Here is a 26,174-nt window from a genome sequence, read left to right as displayed (position 1 = left end):
TAAATTTCGATTACACATTAAGTCACACAAATCTGAAGGCTGTAAATTCAACTAAATACTTGGGGATTACAATTACAAATAACTTAAATTGGAACGATCACATAAATAATATTGTGGGTAGAGCAAATCAAAGACTGATTCATTGGCAAAACACTTAGAAGGTGCAACCGGTCTACTAAAGAGACTGCTGACACCACACTTGTCCGCCCTATTCTGTAGTATTGCTGTGCGGTGTTGGATCCGCATCAGGTGGGACTGAGGGATGACATTGAAAAAGTATGAAGAAGGGCAGCTCGTTTTATATTATTGCGAAATAGGGGAGATAGTGTCACAGACATGATACATGAATTGGAGTGGCAATCATTAAAACAACGGCTTTTTCATTGTGGTGGGATCTTCTCATGAAATTTCAATCACCAGTTTTCTCCTCTGATTGCGAGAACATTCTTTTGGCACCCACCTACATAGGGAGAAATGATCATCACGATAAAATAAGAGAAATCAGGGTTCGCACAGAAAAATTTAAGTGCTCGTTTTTCCCGCGTGCTAGTCAAGAATGGAACGGTAGAGAGACAACTTGAAGGTGGTTCATTGAACCCTCTGCCAGGGACTTTATTGAGAATAGCAGAGTAATCACGTAGATGTAGATGAAGAAATTCTGCTTGGCATTCAGAAACAGCAGAAACAACAGAAGGACGGAGTTAATGCTATCTCACCCACTGCTAATTAATATTCACCATTGACAGCTTCTGACACTGGTTGTCTTTAGTTGTGTGGTGGCAGTAACGTTTATGGTGTGTATGTGTTTGTCTTTCGGTATATGCCTCACACACGAAGATTTTTAATTTCCTGAACAACACTCTCTCATTGCTTTTGTGCCTTGTAAATGATGGTGTGTCCATTGTCAAAATGTCAGTTGTTGTCAAAGATATCACCCAGCCGCATTCCCATAAATTTTGAATATTTTATATGCCGAGAGAAACTCCAGTTTCACATTTTTCATCAACTGATACCCAAAGATATCAAATGGAGTAACATATTTGTAACTGTTCGTTGAGATTCTTGACAGAGATCTAATTAGTGTTAATACTTTGTTAACTGATAGTGCGTCCTCACCACAAAAAAATGGCTTTTTATGTGGGTTTTTCAGGTATCAGTAATTCGCATTCCAACCTTTGTTCAGTCTGTTTATCCACTTTTAATATCGTGGCTCACAGAATAGGGTCCAGATGTACCCAAAACTGTTCATGATTTAATCTGTAGTTTTCATTCTAAACTGCTAATCACGTCTGGTATTTTGTCACACACATCAGTATTTTCCATTAATATTCCAGCTAATTCCAACATGCAGTTGATGGTCAAACAAAGATACTTTTCAATGCACCACTTATTAGGGCAAAGCTCCAAAACTGCTATTTTTTATATAAATGAGTTGCTCAGTTTCAAGGCATATCACGCCATTAGAACTAAATTTTATAGGTGAAACAAAAAACTTGTAATCTCCCGGAGAATTGTTGGTTATTCACTCAATATATGAGTAATAATTCTGTACTCTAGATCCCAGGATGAGGCAAGTTCCCCCTGTTGCCCCCTCCCCTCCAGGTATTTTTATTACCACTGACAGATTTCAGATGTGACTCATTGATGTTGTAGTTCTAGGATACCATTTAGTTTTGCACAGTTTTACATTTAAACCAGTATGCCAATCTCTGCACCACTTTGATCTCTTGTCAAGATCTGACACAAATATTTAGTCAGATCTAGTTCTCCAACTATTTTACATTCTTGTCTTTCTCCTACTATTGAATTCCAATTCCCGTCACAATTAAATTTTAGTCTTCCTTAACTGTTTGAATAGTTTCTTTTATCTCATCATATGTTGTTTCAATATCTTCATCGCCTGTGGAACTAATAGGCATATAATTATTGCTAACACTAGGCTTAAAAACCATGAAAGGAGGTTGTATACTGGATGGAGACATGGATACATTGTACAGTTTCAGTTACAGGGATTGGATAAAAATGTGGAAATACCATGAGAAATACATAGTTGAACATAAATGAGGTGCTAGCCAAGCCTACTGGTTGTGCTGTTGTATTTGACCATGAGTGGCACCTGTGCAATGTCCTCATTATGTTGCAAGTGTCAGTCATGGTCAGAACAGTGTTTCGGGTAGCTGAGAGTGCATTTTGTCAGGGTCAAGTGAATTCAGACATGGGCAAATTTTTAATATTCACATGTTGGATACTTCCATAACAAAGAGAGCTGAAATGCTTGGTGCTTCAGAAAGTGATGTATCAAAGATTTATACCACATCAGCCACTAATTCACAGTGCATCCAAGAGTGGGTGTTAAGCGATCATGACAGATGGTCATTGAAGAGGACTGAGACAAAAATTAAAGGAACAACAGCTGCAAAAGTCTCTGCAGAACTGAATGTCATACATGTGAACTCTGTTAACACCAAAACAACAGGAATGGAGCTTCTTAAGCAGGGAACTGCAGGGTGAAATGGAATTCCAAAACCACTCATCAATGATACAAATGCCCAAATACAGGAAAATGTGGTGCTGAAGCCATAAAACCTGGACTATGCTGCATTAAGGGAAGGTTGTTCAGTTGGATGAGTTTTATTTTACACTGATTCCAGCTTTTGATCAAGTTTATATTCCAAGAGTGAAATGTGGTGTGGGTTTAGTGATGATTTGGGCACCATATTGTGACAATCCCTGAGCCCAAGGGTCACTCTGCAAGGTAGCAGTGTGTGACCATTTTGCCTGATCAGACTCATCACATGGCATAATGTTTATTCTCCAATGGTGATGGTGTGTTCCAAGACAACAGGGTCCCTGCTCACACGGCTTACATCATCCGGGACTGATTTTGTGAGCACAAGGATGAAATGTGGCATCTCCCCTAGCCACCACAATCACCAGATCTCAATATTATTTAGTTTTTGTGATCTACTTTATAGAGAAAGGTGTGTGATAGCTAGTCACCTCCATCATCGTTACTCGAAAGTGCCACAGTTTTGCAGAAGAATGATATATGTTTCCCTTGAAAAACATACAGGACCTGTATTTATCCTTCCTGAGATGACTGGAAGCTGTTTTGAATTACAAGGGGGTTCCTACACCACATTAGGCATGGTGTTGTGCTTTTGGTGTTTCAATATTTTTATCCAGTCCCTTCAGGTTACAGAATGAGCAGGTTACAGAATGATGAAAAAGAGATTTTGAATCAAAGACTTTAAACTGCAAAACATTTCCAGGGGTGGATGTGGACCCTGACCGTAATTTATTGGTTATGAACTGCAAATTAAACCAGAAGAAATAGCATAAAGGTAGGAAATTAAGGAGATGGTGCCTGAATAAGTTGACAGAAACAGAGGTTGCTGAGAGTGTCAAAGGGAGCATTAGCCAAGTATTAACTGAAACAGAGGTAAGGGAGATAAAGGGATAGTCTTGAGAGATGAAATAATTAAGGCAGTAGAGGATCAGTAAGAAAAAATACAAGTCCCAGCAAAAATCCTTATGAGATATGAACCTAATTGATAAAGGGAGAAATGAAAAGTGCAGCAAATGAAGCAGGCAAAGGGGTATAAAGACACCAAGTGGACGTGCAAACTGACAAAACAGCATTGGCTAGAAAAGAAATGAAAGGCTGTAGAAGCGTCAGTGACTATGGGAAAGATTGATACAGCACTTAGGAAAGTTTTGGAGAAAAGAGAAGTACCTGCATGAATATCAATAGCTCCAATGGCAAACCCATACTAAACAAAGAAGGAAAGCCTGAAAGGTGGAAGAAATATTTAGAAGATCTGTGTAAGAGAAAGAGACTTGAGGACAATAGTACACTAGGAGGAAAAGTAAATGAAGGAGAGATAGATATTATCCTTCTAGAACAGTTTGACATAACTCTGAAAGTCCTAACTTAAAATTAGTCCCCTGGAATAGATAACATACCCATCAAATTATAGTGAACCTTGGGAGAGCCAGCCATGATAAAACTGTTCCCCCTTGTATATAAGATGTATGAGACAGTTTAAATACCTGTATTCTTCAAGAAGAATGTAAAATTCCTATTCCAAAGCAGGCAGGTGCTAGCAAGTGTGAATATAAGTAAAACATCAGTTTAATGAGCCAAGACTGTGAAATATTGACACAAATTATTTACAGAATAAATGAAAAACTGTAGAAATTGATGTGAGAGAAGACTAGTTTGCATTCTGGAGAAGTGTAGGAACACACAAGGCCAAATTGGCCTTGTAACTTACCTTAGAAGAAAAATTTTTGAAAGTCAAATGTAAGTTTGTAGCATTTGTATCTTTAGTAAAATCTTTTGACACTATCAATGGAATATGCTGTTTGGATTTCTGAAAGTAATGGAGGTAAAACACAGGGAGTGAAAAGTTATCTACAATTTATACAGATGCCTGACTGCAGTAAGAAGAGTCAAAGGGCATGAAGGGAAGTAGCTGTTGAGAAGGAAGTGAGACAGTGTTGTAGTCTCTCCCTGATGTTGTTGAATCTGTACATTCAGCAAGTAGTAAAGGAAACCAAGGAGAAATGAGGAAAGGGACTCAAAGTTCAAGCAGAAGGAATAAAAACTTTGAGTTGTGCCAGTGATATTGTAATTCTGCCGGAGATGCCAAAGGACTTGCAAAAGCAGTTGAATGGAATAGATAGTGTCATGAAATGAGATTATAAGGCAAATATCAAGAAAAGTAAAACAAGATTAGTGGAATGCAGTTGAAATAAATCAGGTGATGCTGATAAATTAAGAGATGAGATTTGAAAAGTAGTCAACAAGTTTTGCTATTTGAGTACCAAAATAACTGTGCACATGTGCATCTACAGCTTCTGTGTTTCAATGATTGTTTTAATTACATCAGCAACCCAGATTTTTTAAATGGCATTTGTATTGACAATTCCATTCTGAGTATCTATAAGATTATTTTTTTCTCTCATTCCACCATTTGTTGTATTGGCATCTAAATACATATATTGCTGTACAGAATTCTGAAAACAAATTCAGAGCTCTTGTTAATTATTTAGAAAATCTGAATAATCTGATCAGTATTTTGTTTGAGTAACCTACTTTAGAAAACTGCCTATCTTTTTTCTCTTTAATTAAGTCTTGGATCAATCCTTATGGTAATGGTTTTTGGAAATCATAAAATGAAGCATATGCCAATATACACAGCTAGTTCATCATTACAAAATTGGTGGCTGGGACAAAAATTGTCAGTTCCACAGCTGACTGGTATCAAAATTGAATTGTGCACTGACAGCAGATGCTGTTATTTATAACACTTACTGCACTTGCTATTAAAATAGTCTTTGGTCAATTACTTACATCTAAGTAATTACTGTGAAGTGCATTGCAGAGGCTACTTCCCACTGTAACACATATTTGCCTTTCTTCTCATCCCATTTGCTCATGTAGCACAGGAAGAATGATTGCTTAAAATGCCTCTGCGCATGCTGTAATTAGTGTGACCAATCTCTGTAGCCCAAAAGCTCTGTAACAATTCATGCTACCTTTCTTTGTATATTTTGAATGGCCCACATTAGTCAATTTTGGTATTAGTTCCAAATACCATAGCAAGATTCTAAGATAGGTGTCATGAGTGTATTCCAAAAAAGCTCCTTTATGGAAACCTGGCTCCATAGCTGAGGTCTCTAACTTCTGTATTTGCAATTGTGCCCATCTCAGAGATAGCTGATTTGAATTCTTGTGGTTAAAGAAGTTTTTACCACAAGCATTTTCATACTAGTAGAGGACAGGTGATGGTGCATGGTTCTGATCACCAGACTAGGTGGTAATGTTCTGGAGAAAACTCCAAACCTCTCTGCTGTCTATCGAGGAATAGGAGTATGTGATACTGCTGATAGTGAGTCTTCCATCAGATGATGACATTAAACTTGTTATTACCCTTTGTGCCATAAAAGAAGAGTAAGGTATGTGCCAGCTCAAGGTTTCAGTCGCCCCTTTCTCTCATCATGCAACACATTTGTGACTGTAGTGTATACACACATACATTACTATCACCTACATTCTAGAGATACAATTACAGCATAACTCTTATTCCTGTTGAGGAAAGTGGCTATTGTGCAAGGAGCATTTTGAGTGCCAATCACTTATTTTAAACTACACACCATGTGCCAGCCAGTTATCTCCATCTCCTTCATCCAGTGCCAGACACTTTTATTATAATTTGACTCTCTGGTACAATTTTGAAGTGAGTTACTTTCTCAGTAGATGTGAATTATATTATTCTTCTATTAAACCTTTTGTCTCTGTGTACAGTGGAAAAGAACAACATGTTATGAGAATGACTTCATATTTCAAATAGTTCCTTTTTATGTGATAGGGCTGGAAACATATTGCACACAAGACACCATTTTATACACACCATGCTGAAACAATGTATCTTTCCCTTTTGTTACTCTTCCTCCTCCTTGCCTCTTTCCGAGCACACACTACATTAGCTGTGTTTTTTTCATTCCTGTTTGTAACAGCCTTAAAATATTAGTATTACTCATGGAAGGTTGAGTGTCTGAACTACATGTCATTGACAGATATTTGCAAACAAAAAATGAATTGGCTCATGCAAACGTTTTTCTTCCTTACCTATGTATATAATGTACACACATTTGAAACAGCCACGAGAAGTAGATAGAAGGAAAGCTTTCTCCGCAGAGCTTTCATCACAGTTCAATAGTCAAATATTCCTTATGAAATTTTTAGGTCACTGAGATCAAACCAAGCTTGTTTTTATTGTAATTGAGGACTGCTGCTAATTTGATTTTTTGTCTTCCTTCAGTGTGGGAAAGCATGTCTCCTCTGTGCTTTGTGCTTATCATGCAAACCTCTGTCTTTTATTTTCACCATAAGACTAAAATGTTTCCTTTATGGTGAAAAATCAATTCATTTTGTTGGAGATATATAGCAGACATAGCAGATGGCATTCCTCTACTATTCTTTTTGATGATGCCACTGCATTTTACTTCAAGAGCTGTTATAATACCAACCAATGTGCACAATGTGACCCTTACCTACTAAATTGTCTTGCAGTTTTATGACTACATTCGTTACAGCATTGCTCCAACTGCAGAAGACTTAGAAATTCCAAATATAGCGTGACTGTGCTCCTGAAAGTATGTATAGCTTTATTCTGTATCAGTATCATTCTTGTGGCATATATTGTTGAAACTAAGGATTCCTCAAAGTGGTCACATCCTTCCACCAGTTGTGACATTACATTTAAGTTGGGATCATTCTTGCACTGATGATATACCTTGTCATATACTGGCCATGCTTTGAATAATGGATCACACTCTGGCTCACTTTTAGCTTTCATTTGATTTTTACCATTCAAGTGGAAACTGGAGAGTACAGGATGGTAATAATTAAGTTTTTGCTACTTGAGTTAGTAAACAGAAAACTGTTTACTGTATGGGTACCCAACTTTATAGGAACAATGTTCATACTGTACGCTGCAGGATTTGTTTGTTAGTATTGTTAGTGTTGTGACTTGTCATAGGCCACTGGTACTGGTATAGCAACGTAGGGTTGAAACACAAGCATCAGTGTGCATTATAGTAGCAGACAGTCAGTGTTGTCTGGATAAGGTGAACAGGTCCTTACTCTTAACCGTCAAGCAGGCGTGCCATTTTTCATAATAGAAGCAGGCGTGTGACATACTTCTTGCAGTTGTAAAGAATAACTGTTTCTATGTTCTTGTAAGGTAAAAATATATTAGGAAAATCCAGTTTAATCTTAGTTTAATTAAATAATGATAAAATAAACTTACAAAATACGAACTGAAGCACTGTTTCATAAACAATATTGAAAGAAACTTTCAGTATATCTCTCTGTTGCTAGGGACATGTGGTACCCCTCAGTAATGACCCACGTTAAGCATTAGACAGCACAGCTCTATTGCATCACAACCAAGCACTTATTCAATTACTAATCATCTCATAGACAACTGTCTCATTGTGGGAGTATGCTGCTAGCTCATAATCTGGGTCATTTTCCTGCCAGGATCATAACTGTTGAGACTTGCTGGTTTTGAACCCCGTCTTTCCCTAAAAAGGTCTCGGGTGGAACATCTGTAAATAGTTTTGATATCCAGACTAATGTACTTATGATCCTGAGTAGTTTTGCTGTCTTGACCGGTGCCCCACAAAGTGATCTTGGGCAGCATCTCCTCCAACCAATCCACTGTCCCCATTCCCTCACAGACAAATATCAGAGCATAATTATCCAGATAGACTCCAATTTTGAGTCTTTGAATTGCATCCTCTCCAAATTTTTTTTTTTTTTTTTTTTCAGAGGCAGTTGTCTTGACCGAGCCCTCCTGCCACAAAGTGATGTTAACAGGAGGGCAGCCTCGTTAGATATCTGTCACCCTAAAAACTGAGATTGCTATGCTGTAGGTCTGAATCTCTGTTTCCTACCTCGGTTTTTGCATATGAACTGGGAATAACAGATTCCTCCCTTGTTTTCTTGCTACCTGTTGCAGAAGTAGAAGAAGTCTCTTTATTCCCTTCACTTTGAGATATTTTTTTTCGTGAGAGTCTTAAGTTCAAGAGTTTTTAGTTTCATCCACTTGTTCTTAGGAAACCATTCCATTACTTGCTTTTCTCTATGTTCTCTAAGAAGTTTCCGTCTCACTGTCCCAGACAAGGCTTTAATCTTGATTTGGTCCAGCTTCTCAGTAACTTCTTTCACTCCAGGGACTGGAATCTCCCCTGATCCAGTTATGGAAACATCTTCTGCTGGCTCAGTGCCCGATGCGTGGGTGTTCGAGGTAACTTGAACACCACATCCCTCAGTTTTCTTTTACTGGTTTATCCAATTTGTTCCCATGAGTATAGGAATGTATATCAGTCCCAGCAGTGGAGCACTTCACTGGTGTAAGGCTAATTACAAGGGCAGTTCAATAAGTAATGCAACACTTTTTTTTTCTCGGCCAATTTTGGTTGAAAAAAACCGGAAATTTCTTGTGGAATATTTTCAAACATTCCCGCTTCGTCTCGTATAGTTTCATTGACTTCCAACAGGTGGCAGCGCTGTACGGAGCTGTTAAAATGGCGTCTGTAACGGATGTGCGTTGCAAACAACGGGCAGTGATCGAGTTTCTTTTGGCGGAAAACCAGGGCATCTCAGATATTCATAGGCGCTTGCAGAATGTCTACGGTGATCTGGCAGTGGACAAAAGCACGGTGAGTCGTTGGGCAAAGCGTGTGTCATCATCGCCGCAAGGTCAAGCAAGACTGTCTGATCTCCCGCGTACGGGCTGGCCGTGCACAGCTGTGACTCCTGCAATGGCGGAGCGTGCGAACACACTCGTTCGAGATGATCGACGGATCACCATCAAACAACTCAGTGCTCAACTTGACATCTCTGTTGGTAGTGCTGTCACAATTGTTCACCAGTTGGGATATTCAAAGGTTTGTTCCCGCTGGGTCCCTCGTTGTCTAACCGAACACCATAAAGAGCAAAGGAGAACCATCTGTGCGGAATTGCTTGCTCGTCATGTGACTGAGGGTGACAATTTCTTGTCAAAGATTGTTACAGGCGATGAAACATGGGTTCATCACTTCGAACCTGAAACAAAACGGCAGTCAGTGGAGTGGCGCCTCACCCACTCCCCTACCAAGAAAAAGTTTAAAGCCATACCCTCAGCTGGTAAAGTCATGGTTACAGTCTTCTGGGACGCTGAAGGGGTCCTTCCCCATGGTCAAACGATCAACTCTGAAGTGTATTGTGCTACTCTTCAGAAATTGAAGAAACGACTTCAGCGTGTTCGTAGGCCCAAAAATCTGAACGAACTTCTCCTTCTTCATGACAACGCAAGACCTCACACAAGTCTTCGCACCCGAGAGGAGCTCACAAAACTTCAGTGGACTGTTCTTCCTCATGCACCCTACAGCCCCGATCTCGCACCGTCGGATTTCCATATGTTTGGCCCAATGAAGGACGCAATCCGTGGAAGGCACTACGCGGATGATGAAGAAGTTATTGATGCAGTATGGCGTTGGCTCCGACATCGACCAGTGGAATGGTACCGTGCAGGCATACAGGCCCTCATTTCAAGGTGGCGTAAGGCCGTAGCACTGAATGGAGATTACGTTGAAAAATAGTGTTGTGTAGCTAAAAGATTGGGGAATAACCTGGTGTATTTCAATGCTGAATAAAACAACCCCTGTTTCAGAAAAAAAATGTGTTGCATTACTTATTGAACTGCCCTCGTACACAGGCAGGTTGCCTGATATCCCAGAGGTTCTTTTCATGACACACCTATACGCCACGTGCCTCTTGGCACAGCTCACATCACACTTTGTGTTGGGTGAGTGCTTTCATTTTGTCCCACTTGTACAGTACTCATTTTCGTGTGAATAGGACAGCTTAAGAGGAAGTATGTATCCCCCTCACCTCTGAAAGATCTACTTTTGTGTGTGGCCATCCTCCCCTGACAAAAGTAGAAACACTCATGAGGAGGGGTGCTTTAACAATAAAATAGTAAAAGAACCTACCAGGTTGCTGTCACACTTCTAGTTCATTTCCATTTATATATTTCCATGTGCACCATTATAAATTGTAATGGCATTTTGGAAATGATCCCCTTTGTTCCAGTTGTCATTATCCTCCATTGTCCTGGCTCATGCCTGTTTTCACCCTCTGCCAATTGCTGCTTGCAAATGCCTCACAGTTTCTGAGGTCCAAGCAGCAGCTGGCATCAGATTCTCATCCACCACAGTTCATTCTGAAAAACATAAATTATGCACAAATAAGAAAGTCTGTGTAATGTAACAGCAAAAAAAAAAAAAAATTGATAAAAACATATTATATTATTTTTTAATTTCCTCACATACATTACACTAACTAAATTTTTGTACACAACATAGAAAATGAAAGGAACTTTCTTAACTGAATTAGGCAAATCATAAGTAGGATCATCATCTGTGTTATTAGCAAAAAAGATTCTCCAAGAATGGGAAGTATCCCTTTGTCACTGATTGGACTGTTACCAGTCATATAGCTTTGGGAACACAAAGCACTAACTGTGACATCTGGTGTTCAGCTGACTAGCTTGGCTGTCTTAGTTATGTATCAGATTGTCATGACTCAGACCCGCAGAAATGTGCCTTCTCTTACCTGCTGGATGATTACTGTTACTCATGAGAGCTAACAGTTGAATGGGGAGTGATGCCCATAATATTATTAATGTGGCATTTATCACTAGCGTGTTGTGCCTTTAATGTTATGGACAATGCATTCTTTCCAGCATTGAGAACAATGTGATATGTGTTAAGTGGTTCAATATACCCCTTTGGGGTCTTTATGCCAGCAACGCCATACAGTTATTTCTGTCTTGTTCCTTTGTAGACTGATTCTATTTTGTCAGTACCCTATCAATTAACCAGAGCCTTTCATCTGCTTTACCTATGATTAGTTAGTTGAGTAGTTAGTTACTTATTTCATGGATCAAATTCATGAGGAACATTATGATGTGGAACATGTCAACAGATTAAACACAGAACACTTATCTACAAATGTATAAAAAATTAAAAAACATTCTTTACTGGCATATATTGCTGCATGCTGCCCATTTATAGATCTTTTAACATGACTAATTATCTCTCTGAAAGAATTCCTCTATAGTATATAAAGAGTTGTTAAGGAGAAAGCTCTTAAACTACATTTGAAACTGTCAGTCACATTTTACGTCTGTGGGTAGTTTCATAATCACGATAATGAAAAGAATAGAGTGCTACTCACTGTAAAGATGACACATCAACTTGCAAACACTCACAATGAAAAGCCTATTACCCTCAAAGCTTTTGACCAAAGCTTTCTTCAGGAAAAAAAATTAAAAACCACATGCACATTTACACAAGCAGGCACACCTCAAGCACACATGACCACTATCTCTGGCTGCTTTAGCCAGACTGCAACTGTTGCATTGCGGACAATCACTGTTACAACAAGCAGAGCGCAGGTGGGGGAAGAGAAGAACACTGTTTGGTGGAGCATTCAGGCACTACTGTAGAAAGCTACAGGACAGGGCTCAGACAGCGTTCTGATGCTGGGTGGGGGAATGGAGAGCAGGGGGAGGGTACTGCAGAAAATGAGAAGAATAGAAAGAGGAAAATTAATGGAGAATGAATACAATGAATGTGAGGGGATGTGAATTGGGAGGAGGTTGTAGGAAAGAGGAGGCAGAAACTGTTGAGGGGAGGGTGTGGTGCGGTAGCTTATCACTGGTTGAGGCCAGGATAATTCTGGGAGTGGAGATGTATTGTAAGGATAACTCCCATCTGTGCAGTTCAGAAAAGTGGGCGGTGGAGGAGAAGAACCAGATGGACCAGATCGTGAAGTAGCCATTAAAATCAAGCACTTCATGTTCAGCTGCATGTTGTACCACAGGATGGTCCATTTTGCTCTTGGTCTTGGTTTGGCAGTGACCATTCATCCTGGTAAACAGCTGGTTGGAATTCATACCAGTATAAAAAGTTGTGGAGTGATTGCAGCAGAGCTGTCATATCAGATGACTGCTTTCACAGGTGTCTCAGCCTCTGACGCAATAGGACAAGCCTGTGACCGGACTGGAATAGGAAATACTGGGTTTGTGGATTGGGTAGGTCTTGCACTTGGGTCTTCCACAGGGATATGATCACTGTTGCAAGAGCCTGGGGATTGGGAGTGACATACAAATGGATGAGAATGTTGTGGAGGTTGAATGGACAGTGGAACACCACTTCAGAAGGCATGTGACGGGTCTGGAGCAGGATGTCCCTTATTCCAGGGCACGGTGATAGATAATCAAAGCTCTGATGAATGACGTAGTTCAGTTGTTCTGGTCCAAGATGGTACTGAATGATGAATGGGGTGCTTTGTAGCAGGTTTTGGAGTTGGTGGGAGGATTGGAGTGTGTTGGGATATAGCATAGGAAATCTGTCTGCAGACTAGGAGTGAGGGATAATGCCTGTCTGTGAAGGCCTTTTTATGACCTCCAGAATATTGGGCAAGGGAGTTCTTGTCACTGCAGATATGCCACCCCGTGTGGCCAGATTGTGTTGGAGGGGTTTTTTGGTGAGGAAGGGATGGCAGCTGTTGAAGTGCAGGTACTGTTGGCACTCAGTGGGTTTAATGTAGATAGAGGAGTGAGTGGAGATGTCAGAGAGAAAGAGGTCAACATGAAGGAAGGTGGCACACTGGGTCAAGGATGACCAGTTGAAATGGATGGGCAAAAAGATGTTGAGGTTGTGAAGGAATGAAGATAGGTTGTCTTGGGCCTTAGTCCAGATAATAAAGATGTCAGTTATTTCTTGTTGAGGTGGGATATTTTTGACAGTACAAAACTGTGTGTTGTGTTCTTTCAAAGTTTAAAGCTAGCCCATTCGTGTCAAACTTTCACAAAAATATCTCTTACTATTTTCTCTGTTGATGCTTCCTTGGTCAGCTTAACAACAGTGCCTGTTGTGGGATCTGCTCACTCGTCTATTATAAGGTGCCTAGGAAGCTGTTTTCCACAACATTCAAGCAAATCTTATTAATGGAGTGTATTGCAGTAAATTAAATTGACAATACTTAACTTTGCCTTTTTACGAAGAGAGGTTGTAAGCAATTGGCAACATGCAAATAATCAGTGTCGTTCGATATATACAGTTTCCGTGCAAGCAATTAATAAAGGTCTAAATCGTAAGATCACGGCTTGCCTTCTGGTGCAGCTCTTCTAGCGTGGCTCTTCTAGTGTGGCCATGGCTAGGCAATGTATCACTTTTATTCTCAGCACACTATTGCTGACATTGTCTCACAGCCTTCTCTGCTGTTTCATTCAGGCCGACGTACCGGTGCTTAATGTCATACCACAACATTCCTCCCTCTCAAGTCGATGGACCGTTGTTGTGTAGGGAGTGTGACAACGGCAGGGGAGGCTGGAGGGTGGACGCTGAGCTAGACCAGAAGCTGTGGCTGCAGGGGACGTCAAGTTTCCGGTCATACCTTGCCATCTGGCCTTCACTCTGGCGGATACGTCCCCTGTAAAATGACCAGAAGGGTATGCGTCCACCTCCAGAGGCCAATAACCAGATAGGGAAGGCGTCAGTGGCTGCGGTGCGGGTGGGTCCAGCTCTATCAGTAGGACAAGAGGAGGCGAAGGCTCTTTCTACATGGGGTTATGCCACAGTGTTGTGATGACACCCTCTGGCAGCTGCTGTGGCTGTGCTGTCCTCGGGATCCGTGAATCTGGGAGAAGAGACATAGAAGGATCATTGTGCACATGACAGTGGTGAAGTTGATTTTGATGTCAGCACTGCTGTCAGTGCTGCATCCTGTCTGGACCTGTAATGAGATACGTGCAAGCGCCAAGTCGACAGATGATCTTGCCTTGTACCCATCGCCTGCTGCCGCTAAAAACCCTGTAAAAGACAGTATCATGCAGCACAAAGCGATACGTGTGGCCTTCCTTCGGTGTCGGATTCTGAAGAGGGTGGAGCATTGTTCGATGGCTGCGGCCTTGAAACAATTCTGCTGGCGATGGTCCCTATCGTCGGTGCGAACGATAGGAGGCAAGAAACAGTTTCAGTGCTTGATCACTGGTGCGTGCGGAGTGAAGTTTGGCCATCTGCTGCTTGAAGGTTCTGATGAAACGTTCCACTTCCCCATTTGACTGTGGATGGAATGATGCACTAGTTAGACGCTGTATGCCATTGCGTTCACAGAATTCATTTGATGTGAACTGAGGGCCGTTGTCTGACACTATCACTTCAGGTAAACCTCGAGGCAAAAATAGAGGACAATATCTGAACTGTGCTATGTGTGTCCTGCAAAGTCTATGTGCACACATTGCCATGATGATTGTGGCCTAGGCCAAGCAGAGAATTTTGTGATGGTGCGGACTGATTTTCCACACATGGGTGACACTGCGACAGCATCTGTTCTAGTTGGGTGTCCATACCCTGCCAAATACAGTGTCGATGTGCTAACTGTTTTGTATGAACAATTCCCCACTGTCCTTGGTGAAGTAACTGCAACACTTCTTTTTGCAAAGCTTTAAAGTCAACACACGTGACTATCCACTGTCATTTTGATCAAGAATCACACCTTTCTGTGTAGCGAGGCTATGCCGACGTGCAAAGTATCAGCGCACTACAGAGTTCTCTATGCCATGCAAGGAACGAGGCCAAGACGTGCGAATGTACTTTAGCAAAATTTTCAAATCCGGATCAGCTTCCGTGGCCTGTGCAATTTTCCTATAGTTCAGTGGACAAGAGTGAAGCAGTTCGGAATCCTGAGCATCGATGTGACAACAAGATGCAGTAGAAAGGTCAAAGTCTACATCAGGTCCAATCAGAAAATGTAAAAGTGCATCCACTTTACCATGTTGAGCCGCGGGCAATACACAATCTTGTATTGGTATTGAGACAACAACAAAGCCCATCTATGCAATTTTTGGGCAGTTCGTACAGGAACCGGTCTCTTCAGATGAAACAAGGACTGCAAAGGCTTGTGATCCGTTACTAAGTAGAATTTTCTGCCATACAAATAGTGGTTGAATTTGGTGACACCATATACGATAGCCAAAGCCTCTTTCTCAATTTGTGAATAATTTCACTGAGCTTTGGGCAACACTTGAGATGCGGAAGCAGTAGGCTTGTCTTTATCACCAATTCTGTGTGAAAGCACTGCACCACTTCCGTAAGAGGAAGTGTCAACTTGCAATACAACTGGTTTGTCAGGATCAAAGTGAACTAAGCAATAATCACTGAGCAATGCAACTTTAAGTTTTTGAATAGCTACTTGGCACCCATCTTCCCAAACAAAGGGGACATTCATGCAACACAAGCGATGCAATGGAGTTACCATTTGCGCAGCATTCAGTATGAACTGAATATAATAGTTCATTTTCCCTAAAACTCGCTGGAATTCCGTGACATTGCGAGGAACTGGCAAATCTCTTATGGCTAACAAATGTGACTGAAGAGGATGTCCATCTTGACTGTTTATGACATGACCAAGATACTGCAACTTGGGTTTAAAAAAATCACACCTGTCCAGTCTATACTTTAGTCCTACATCAGATAACACATGAAACAAAGCAAGCACATTTGCAAGGTGTGTTTCAGGTGTATTTGCGCAGTCAGCTGTTCCAAATACCATTTGAAAATAGCGTGTGCAGAAGCACTGCCAAAAGGCAAATGCAAATATTTAAACAAGCCCTAATGAGTATTCACTACACATGCTTTTTGAGATTCTTCATCGTACAGTATTTGAAGATACGTGTCACGCAAATAATTTTTGAAAAGTAGCGACCAGCACCTAATCTGTCCATGAGATGCTCTGGGTGTGGCAACGGATCACAGTTTGTGTGTTGACTGTAGACATAAAGTCAACAAAGAGGCGAATGCGACCTGAAGTTTTAGAGAGCAAAACCAGTGGACTTGACCTTTGACTAGCTTGTATTGGCACAATAGCTCTGCTATCTTGCAATTCTTAAAGTTGAACAGTGACTTTGTCCCGTAATACAATTGGAACAATTCTGGCCTGGCAAAATTTTGGCTGAGCATTGTCTTTCACAGTAATATGTGCAACAAAATTGTTAGCCTTGCCTGAACATTCAGAAAAGAGTTCCAGGAATTCTTTTAGCAAGCTGGCTCCACTGTTTTTTGCATGGAATGCAGACACTGACAGCACATTGTCCTGAATGTTAAAGCCAAACAAATAAAATGAATCAAGACCAAATATAATTGCGTAGACTTAATGCGGCCAGAGTCAGTCGACATAAAAGTTTTCTCGGTATGGTACCTCGTCATATTGTATAAAACTACTGCTGGAGAAAAGCCAACATTTCGGCCACAGTTGCAGTGGCCTATGTCTGGGTCTACTTGTGCGTTCTAGCAATCCAGTGTCCCTTATGTTTTGTTATTACTGTTCGCTGTGTATGGCATTATGTCATAATTTTAAAAAGATACATAATTTTAAAAAGATATTTCATTTCGTTGGTTACTTAAGGAAGAAGGAGAGGGAACTATTTTTTTTTTTTTTTTTTTTTTTTTTTTTGCCAGCAATCAGAGCCCATCAGACCACACTCTCAACAAGAGGCGCGAGCACTTGCGGCCAACGTTCAGCATTTGGTAAACAGGATCCAACTTCTCATTTGCCAGTGACCACCAATCATGGCACATAACACAAGAGCCAATAGACAATAGAGGTTACGCTCTCCCTCCACTCCAATAACCTATTAAAATAAAGTTCCCTCTCCTCCTTCCTTAAGTAACCAATGAAATGAACTATCTGTTTAAAATTTTGATATAATGGCATGCGCAGTGCACAGTAATAACAAAACATAAGGGGCACTGCATAGCTAGAATGCACCAGTAGATCCAGAAAAAGGCTGCTCCGACCATGGCCAAAATGTTGGTCTTTTTTTCCAGCACTAGTTTTGTACGATATCGTGTGGTAGCGTACCCAGAAAACTTTTATGTCAAAAGACCAAATATGTTCATACAATCATGTGATAGTGGCACCATAAAAGTCACTATGTGCACATGTGATCAGTACATGGCAGGCAAAGTACGTTTTCTGAGAATGGGAATCTCGTGTTCATTATAAGCTGTCAGTTGCGTGCCAATTTTAGACAGGCATGGGAAGCCGTAAAGTTCATATGTATGACGATTTAGCAATGTGACAGGGGCACCTGTGTTGAACTGAAATTTCCCACAAAGGAGTAAATGAACAAAAAGTTTGTCGGACTGGCATATCACTGAAGAAACTGCATGCTTTCTAGTGTTGCTAATGCTTGTTTCAGACTTTGAATATACTGCTTTAATGACATGGGCCTTGTGACTAGATTTTTGTGAGTGGGGCGAATTCGTATGTTTGTTCCATTGCAAACATACAGATTGTACATGTCCTTTCCTGCCACAAATATTACACTGAGCTCGTAGAGACAAGTAGTCTTGACGTTTGTTCCGTGAATAACACCAAGGGCAAGACGTAATTCAGTTCGCCTGTTTAGTGAGCTGCTTACGTGGCGTGGAGAGGTGTTTATGTGGTGTGGCGAGCGCGAGCTGCTGCTAATGGGTGGCTCGCAAAAAAGGGACTCAACCCGACAAATTTGCCGGCTGCTCAAATTTATTGGCCGACAGGACACCTGAATCGTACAGATCTAGTATTTGCTCTATCTGCTGAAATGATGTATCGGACTCTATCAAAATCTGCTCTCAGAGTATGACATCAGGTACATTGTACACGATCGCATCACGCAACATAAAATCTGAATATAGAGCTCCACAGTCACATTTGAATTTGCATTTCATCGTCATACCCTGCAAATCTGTTACCCACTTGTGATAAGTTTGTTCTGACCATTTTTTGCAATTAAAGAATTGATACCTAGCCACTACCACATTCACTGGTTGGTCATAATAGTTAGTTAGCGAATCTACAACCCATTTACGTGAAAGCTCACTCAGAGTGGCATTGGGGAAGAACTCGTGAGTTAATCGGAACACTGCTCTTCCTACCATGGATAATAGATAGGAAAGTTTCACAGTACCTAGTACATTATTTGGGCTACAAATTGTTGCAACCACTCAAGCAACTCCTCCTCTTGTTCACAAAACTGGTGGAAAGACGGTATAGGTGTAGGAGTTGCTGTAAATGGTGCTTGTTCTGTCAGGACCACAGCATTGGCCAGTAGCTGCTGCACCGTGTTGAGCAGGGTAGATAATTGTTTAGTATGGAACTGAAACATCTGCATTAGCTGTGTTGCATCTAACACTGGCAGCTGTGGCACCTGAGCAGGGTGTGGGATAGGTGGGGTGGGCATTTTGGAAGAGACAAATGCAAGAAACAGACAAGGCAAGCAAGAAAAAAATAAGTACAAAAGCAAAGAAAATTTCTGCAATGCCCACCTGAAAACTCTGATTAGAAAAAACAGTATAAGAGATTGTTAAAGCAAGTAAACACCCCTGCAGAATAAAGACAAGACAGAATTAGGCACCAGAAAAACGCACAAGAAAATTCCGTGGCCACCAGGCACTGGATTCTTCTCATAACTCATTGCCAGTGTGGGATCCTTCCCACTAGACTAATATAGGGTGCCTAGGAAGCTGTTTTCTCGGATAGCTAACAACGTTCAAGCAGATCTTAATAATGGAGTTTATTACAGTGAATTAAATTTACTATACTTAACAAGCAATTGGCAACATGCAAATAATGAATATCCTTCAATATTTACAATTTACATGCAAACAATTAATAAAGATCACAAGTCACGGCTAAATCGTTGGATGACGGCTCATCTTCTAGTGCGACTCTTTTAGTGGGGCCATGGCTAGGTGGCGTGTTGCTTTTATTCTCTTCGTGTAGATGCTACTCTTGTCATGGTGTGGTCCTAGTCAGGGTACTATTTATTGGCTAACATCATCTCAAAGCCTTCTCTGCTGTTTTGTTCAGGATGATGTGCTGGCACTTGATGTTATGACAGAACACCTGTATCATCTGAAAACAAAACTAATTCTGCCACTGGACATCTATCCAGACCAACACACAGGAATTCCAAACTGCGTCAGGATCCACTGCAAGTGCTGCGACAGTTAGGCGGGAGGAGGGAAAACTTGGATTTCATGGTCAAGCGACTGCTCATAAGCCACACGTCACGCTGGTAAATGCCAAACGACGTCTCAATGGTGTAAGGAATGTAAACATTGGACGATTTAACAGTGGAAAAACATTGTGTGGAGTGACAAATCACAGTGCACAATGTGGCGAACTGATGGCAGGGTGTGGGTATGGTATGGCGAATGCCCTGTGAACCTCATCTGCCAGTGTGTGTAGTGCCAACAGTAAAATTCGGAGGTGGTGGTGTTATGGTGTGGTCGTGTTTTTCATGGAGGTGGCTTGCCCCCCTTGTTGTTTTGCATGGCAATATCACAGCACAGGCCTACGTTGATGTTTTAGGCACCTTCTGGCATCCCACTGTTGAAGAGCAATTCAGGGTTGGCAATTGCATCTTTCAACACGCTCAAGCACTTGTTCGTAATGCACGGCCTTTGGTGGAGTGGTTACACAACAATAACATTCCTGTAATGGATTGGCCTGCACAGAGTCTTGACCTGTATCCTATAGAACTCCTTTGGAATGTTTTCGAACACTGAATTCATGCCAGGCATCACTGACTGACATTGATGCCTCTCCTCAGTGCAGCAATCCATGAAGAATGGACTGCTATTCCCCAAGAAACCTTCCAGCACTTGATTGAACATATGCCTGCTAGCATGGAAAATGCCATCAAGGCTAAGGGTGGGGCCAACAGCATATTGAATTCCAGTGTTACCGATGGAGGGAGCCATGAACGTGTAAGTCATTTTGAGTCAGTTGTCCGGACACTTTTGATCACATAGTGTATGTCCGCGTTCTGTTTTTCCATGAAAGCAGAAGTGATCTAACGGTCATAGGGATTACTGATTCTTTTTGTTATGGTGAGAGCCCCATTCAAATCCCTTTATGCACCAGGATTAATGTGTTCACTCATTTCAAAATAAAAAAAAGCAATCTGCAACATGAGGCAAATTCTAGGAACAAAGAATTTAGTAATGGCTACAGCACAGTTGTTTGCTGCAGTGCTGTTTGGCGGTGGTAGTTCAGGACTGTCCTCTACCGGTATCTTGTGCAACCATAGTTCAAAACACTCTCTGCCTAAAACTGTCATGATATAGTAATAGTAATAATAATAATAATAATAATAATAGTCAGTTTGGTAACAGAGGGAAGTGTTGGGAGTAAACATTGCAGAGGGAAATCAAGGCCTGACCACAGTAAACAAATTCAGATAGATGTGGGTTTTAGTAGTTATTCAGAGGGGTGGAGGATTCTACAGGATATATCAGAATGGAGAGCTGCATCAGGCCAAACTTCTGACTGAAGATCAGAACACCCTTTTCGTACAATAATGTAGTTACATGCTATCTGTGTTTAGCCTGTAGTGTAATCTATATTGTATATTTAAGTGTATATTATCCTCTTCCCCTGCTTGGAAAAATATATTGGTATGTTACATTTCCACCAGCAGTTGTTCTCCATTCTATGGCCCAAGTCCAACATTATTAATTTATATGTATTTATTGTTCTGTATCATATAATTAGAACGTAAAAGGTTTTTCTTCTTCTTTATGAGTATATGTAATCATTCATGTTCACTTTTAAATATTTAGCACATTTTTGTTGTTTTGTCTGATTTTTAGTTTGTATTAGAACATTTGTTTATTAATTTTGTTAATTTGTTCATGTATTAGTGATTCTCATTTACTTTGTTTCAGTCACCTGAAGAGGAACTGGAACTGGAGTTATACATCTAAGTTTGCTGCTTTTGATCTAGCTGGAACTATGGTAAGAAAATGTATTACTTGATATGTATCCTATTATTTACAAAGGCATTAAATTTGGCAACATTCAAAAGCTTAGTTACTGCATGAGGGTTACTTTTTGTTACTTGCAGATTCATACACCAACAAAACTAAGAAACTGGGCTTGGTGCTAGCCATTTTAGACTGCTGAAAACAAGCATTAATTGAAATTACTTTATTTCTTTACTTCTAATGTAATGTGATCCATGGTAAAAACTAATGTTAATGAAGTACAGTTTGAACTGAGGTGACTAAAATCACCTTACTTTATACCTGTTGGAAGAAGCCAAGTATGTGAAAAAATGAGCAGAAGGGAGACAAAAGAGATAAACAGGCACATAAGTGATTCCTGGAAATGTATATTTTTCTCTGTGCCCAGGGGGTGAAATGGGGCTGAATGCTTAGTTTCTACACTATGGTTAAAAGGATCCAGACACCTGGCTGAAAATGACTTACAAGTTCGTGGTGCCCTCCATCGGTAATGCTCGATTTCAGTATGGTGTTGGCCCACCCTTAGCCATGATGACAGCTTCCACTCTCGCAGGCATATGTTCAATCAGGTGCTGGAAGGTTTCTTGGGGAATTGCAGTCCATTCTTTACGGCGTGCTGCATTAAGGAGAGGTATCGATGTCAGTCATTGAGGCCTGGCATGAAGTCGGCATTCCAAAACATCCCAAAGGTATTCTATAGGATTCAGATCAGGACTCTATGCAGGCCAGTCCATTACAGGGATGTTATTGTTGTGTAACCACTCCGCCACAGTCTGTGCATTTTAAGCAGTTGCTCAATAGTGTTGAAAGATGCAGTCACCATCCCCGGATTGCTCTTCAGCAGTGGGAAGCAAGAAGCTGCTTAAAACATCAATGTAGGCCTGTGCTGTGATAGTGCCTCCATGAAAAACCCAACCATACCATAACACCACCACCTCCGAATTTTACTGTTGGCATTACACATGCTGACAGATGAGGTTCACCGGGCATTCACCATACCCATACCCTGCCGTCGGATCGCTACATTGTGTACCATGATTTGTCACTCCACACAATGTTTTTCCACTTTTCAATTGTCTGACATTTACGCTCCGTACACAAGGCAAGGCATTGTTTGGCATTTACTGGCATGATGTGTGGCTTATGAGCAGCCGCTTGACCATGAATTCCAAGTTTTCTCACCTCCCCCGTAACTGTCATAGTACATGCAGTGAATCCTGGTGCAGTTTGGGATTCCTCTGTGATGGTCTGGATAGATTTCTGCCTATTATACATTACAACCCTCTTCAATTGTTGGCAGTCTCTGCCTGTCAGCAGACAAGGTTGGCCTTACACTTTTGTGCTATATGTGTCCCTTCACATTACCACTTCAATATCACATTGGAAACAGTGGACCTAGGAATGTTTAGGAGTGTGGAAATCTCACATACAGACAAATGACACAAGTGACACCCAATTACCTGACTACAGTTCTGAGGAGTGCCCCATTGTGCTCTTTCACAATGTCTAATGACTACTGAGGTCACTGATGTGGGGTACTTGGCAGTAGGTGGCACACAATGCACCTAGTATGAAAAACATATGTTTTGGGGGGGGGGGGGGGGTCGATACTTTTGATCACATAGTGTATATTGCCACGATTTGGCAGTGGGGAAGCAGAGATGGTGACTTGCTGAAAAACAGAGTACAGTTTGAGCTGTAACTAACTAAAGTTAGAAAAGCTTCAAGCTACCAACTGGCAGAAAAACAGTAAATCGATGCACATGAATACAAGCTAGCAAAATTGTTGTGTTTTAGAGTGAATAACTTGGTTTAGCAAGAAAGAGGAACTGATTAGTATTAATGCTTGTATTGAAGCATTAGCCAGGAAAAGCTTTGCGAGCTCCCATTGAAGGGAGATATGCCATGATAGGATGAGAGGAAATCAGTATTTAAATATGGTGTATGTGGTGTCACCGCCAGACACCACACTTGCTAGGTGGTAGCCTTTAAATCGGCCGCGGTCCGCTAGTATACGTTGGACCCGCGTGTCGCCACTATCAGTGATTGCAGACCGAGCGCCGCCACACGGCAGGTCTAGAGAGATTTCCTAGCACCCGTCCCAGTTGTACAGCCGACTTTGCTAGCGATGGTTCACTGACAAATTATGCTCTCATTAGCCGAGACGATAGTTAGCATAGCCTTCAGCTACATCATTTGCTACGACCTAGCAAGGCGCCATTATCATTTGCTATTTATCTTGTGATGCATGTACCGTCAGACAGATGTTCACCAATTATGGATTAAAGTTAAGTATTCCAGAAGCTACGTACTATTTTTGCTACTATAAAGACCTTGTCATTTTCCAGACCTCACGCCAGCCTGCGTGAGCTTTAACGCGTGCCTTTCGGCTATCTCATAGTGGCTTGACTGTCTTGCCAAGTCACAACAGTTTACCCAAATTTTTGTACATTGGAATGTTATGACCGCATCGCATATGAAGTAATTACTTGTCAACAGTCAGATATGCCTGGGTGGACACAAGTGTTAGCACACTGCTTCTGGGATGTGAGGAGCTGATTTGCCCCAGATCGAATCCGTCCACTGGATTTAAAATGAGGGCCAATGTGCTGACCAGGCAAGATCTGACTTTGGGATGGACTGGTATCAACTCCTGCCTCAGTTACTCAATTTGCAAACATTTTAAAAATGTTCTCACATTTTCACAAGGGATAACTCGAGACTCAGATGAAAGGGGTATGCAAATTCCGTCCGCGGAGGAAAGGATGAAGGGGGGGGGGGGGGGGGGGGGCAGAGAGGTCAGCCAGCCACATTCTATTGATTGCTAACATTGCCAATTCTAGGATAACATGCTGACCCTGCAAAACATGGTGTAAAGGCCAGAAAAAAGAAGAAAAGATTTATCAACACTTATGTATCTGTAGGCATGAATAATGCAACAGCATAATTTTCATTACTGTTGGTTTTAATAGTATGATATAGCCTGTGATTTGTGTATATGTGTGTGTGTGTGTGTGTGTGTGTGTGTGTGTGTGTGTGTGTGTGTGTGTGTGTGTGGGCGTGCGCATGTGTATTTGCACGTAGAATGCTAAATAGATCTTAACAATGTGTTACAAACAGTATTACTAAGGTCAGAGAAGATCTTGTTCAGATGAGGTACAGGCAGAAGTAAAGCGGTGAGGGTAAGTCATGAGGCATACTTCGGTAGCTCAGTTGGTAGAGCACTTCCCTGCAAAAGGCTAAGGTCCTGAGCTTCAGTTTCAGACCACACACAGTTTTAATCTCCCAGGAGATTTCGTATCAGCACACAGTACACTGGAGAGAGAAAATCTCATTCTCAAAACACCCGCTGGCCGGGCTGGCCGAGCGGTTCTAGGCGCTACAGTGTGGAACCGCACGACCGCTACGGTCGCAGGTTCGAATCCTGCCTCGGGCATGGATGTGTGTGATGTCCTTAGGTTAGCTAGGTTTAAGTAGTACTAAGTTCTAGGGGACTGATGACCTCAGCAGTTAAGTCCCATAGTGCTCAGAGCCATTTGAACCTCCTTTTTTTTTTTCCCCCCCCCCCCAAAACACCCCCAGGTTGTGGCTAGGCCATGTCTCTGCAGTATCCTTTCTTGCAGGAGTGCAAGTCATTCAAGTTTCGCTGAGAACTTTTGTGAAGCTTGGAAGGTTGGAGACGAGGCCTACAGAAGTAAAGCTGTGAGGACATGTCGTGAGTCGTTCTTTCGTAGCTCAGTTGGTAGAGCACTTGCCCGCCAAAGGCAAAGATCCTTAATTCAAATCTCGGTCCAGCACACAGTTTTAATCTGTCAGGAAGTTTTGGTCTTATTCTTGATGTAATACCATTTGCTGACTCTCCAATTTGATGAAATCAATGGAAGAAGACTCTAGATTTTATTCCAAATAAATAATTGAAATGTGGAATTGAACTCCAATTGTCATCGTTCCATTTGATCACCTTGCAAAATATGTACCAGGCAGCCACTCACTATTGCTTACTGTCATACTGTAAAAGGCATCACGAAACCCATAAAATATACAGCAACATTTAATTTTAGCTTCATTTTGTTCATTGCTCATTCTTTTCCATTGTCACAACAAACTACAAACATTCACCAAAATATGTAACAGTGTGCAACAAATTTTCATTGAACATTAGTTATATTTATGATTTCTACATTTATTTAGACATAATGAGATGAAAAATAGCCATTAAGAGAAATATGTAGCTCCATCTTCAAAAATACATTTTATACCACCAATACACATTTATATACTTAGCAATGTACTATATAATTGTTTAGTATAGGAAACATGCTAATAATTGTCAATTGCTGAGGTAAAAAGAAAAAAAGCACTCGAGTAGTGTGAAACTCTTGCAGTGATAAAATTTGAGAAGTGTCATTCCACAAATTACTAATACTCTCATATTCCCTACTGGATTTTCCGTTGTTTGCTTCTTTGACTCTTGCTTCACTCAATCAAGGGAATTTTTCCCTCAAGTACTTCTAAGCGTTGCCTTCTTCTCTCTCTCTCTCTCTCTCTCTCTCTCTCTCTCTCTCTCTCCCCCCTCCCCTCCCTCCCTCCCTCCCTCCCTCCCTCCCTCCCTCCCTCCCCCCCCCCTCTCTCCACCTTCCTAAATATTTACCACAAGTACTTATAAGCTTTGCCTTCTTCTTCTTCTTCTTCTTCTCTCTCTCTCTCTCTCTCTCTCTCTCTCCCCCCCCTCTCTCCCCCTCTCTCCCCCTCTC

At 41.2% G+C, this 26,174-nt stretch overlaps 1 protein-coding gene across 1 annotated transcript in view; it reads left to right on the top strand.

Annotated features, from left to right (window-relative positions):
* The window catches only part of LOC126457273 (general transcription factor 3C polypeptide 1), a 368,859-nt gene that overhangs the window by 197,939 nt on the left and 144,746 nt on the right, over positions 1-26,174 (top strand). The window contains exon 17 of the mRNA XM_050093437.1: positions 21,343-21,412. Within this exon, the coding sequence (XP_049949394.1) occupies positions 21,343-21,412 (70 nt within the window). The remainder of the gene's footprint in view (positions 1-21,342; positions 21,413-26,174) is intronic.

The sequence above is a fragment of the Schistocerca serialis genome, chromosome 2 (genome assembly GCF_023864345.2).
Source record: "Schistocerca serialis cubense isolate TAMUIC-IGC-003099 chromosome 2, iqSchSeri2.2, whole genome shotgun sequence".
Classification (NCBI taxonomy): Eukaryota; Metazoa; Arthropoda; class Insecta; order Orthoptera; family Acrididae; genus Schistocerca; species Schistocerca serialis.
This window is presented reverse-complemented; position numbering and strand designations above follow the sequence as displayed.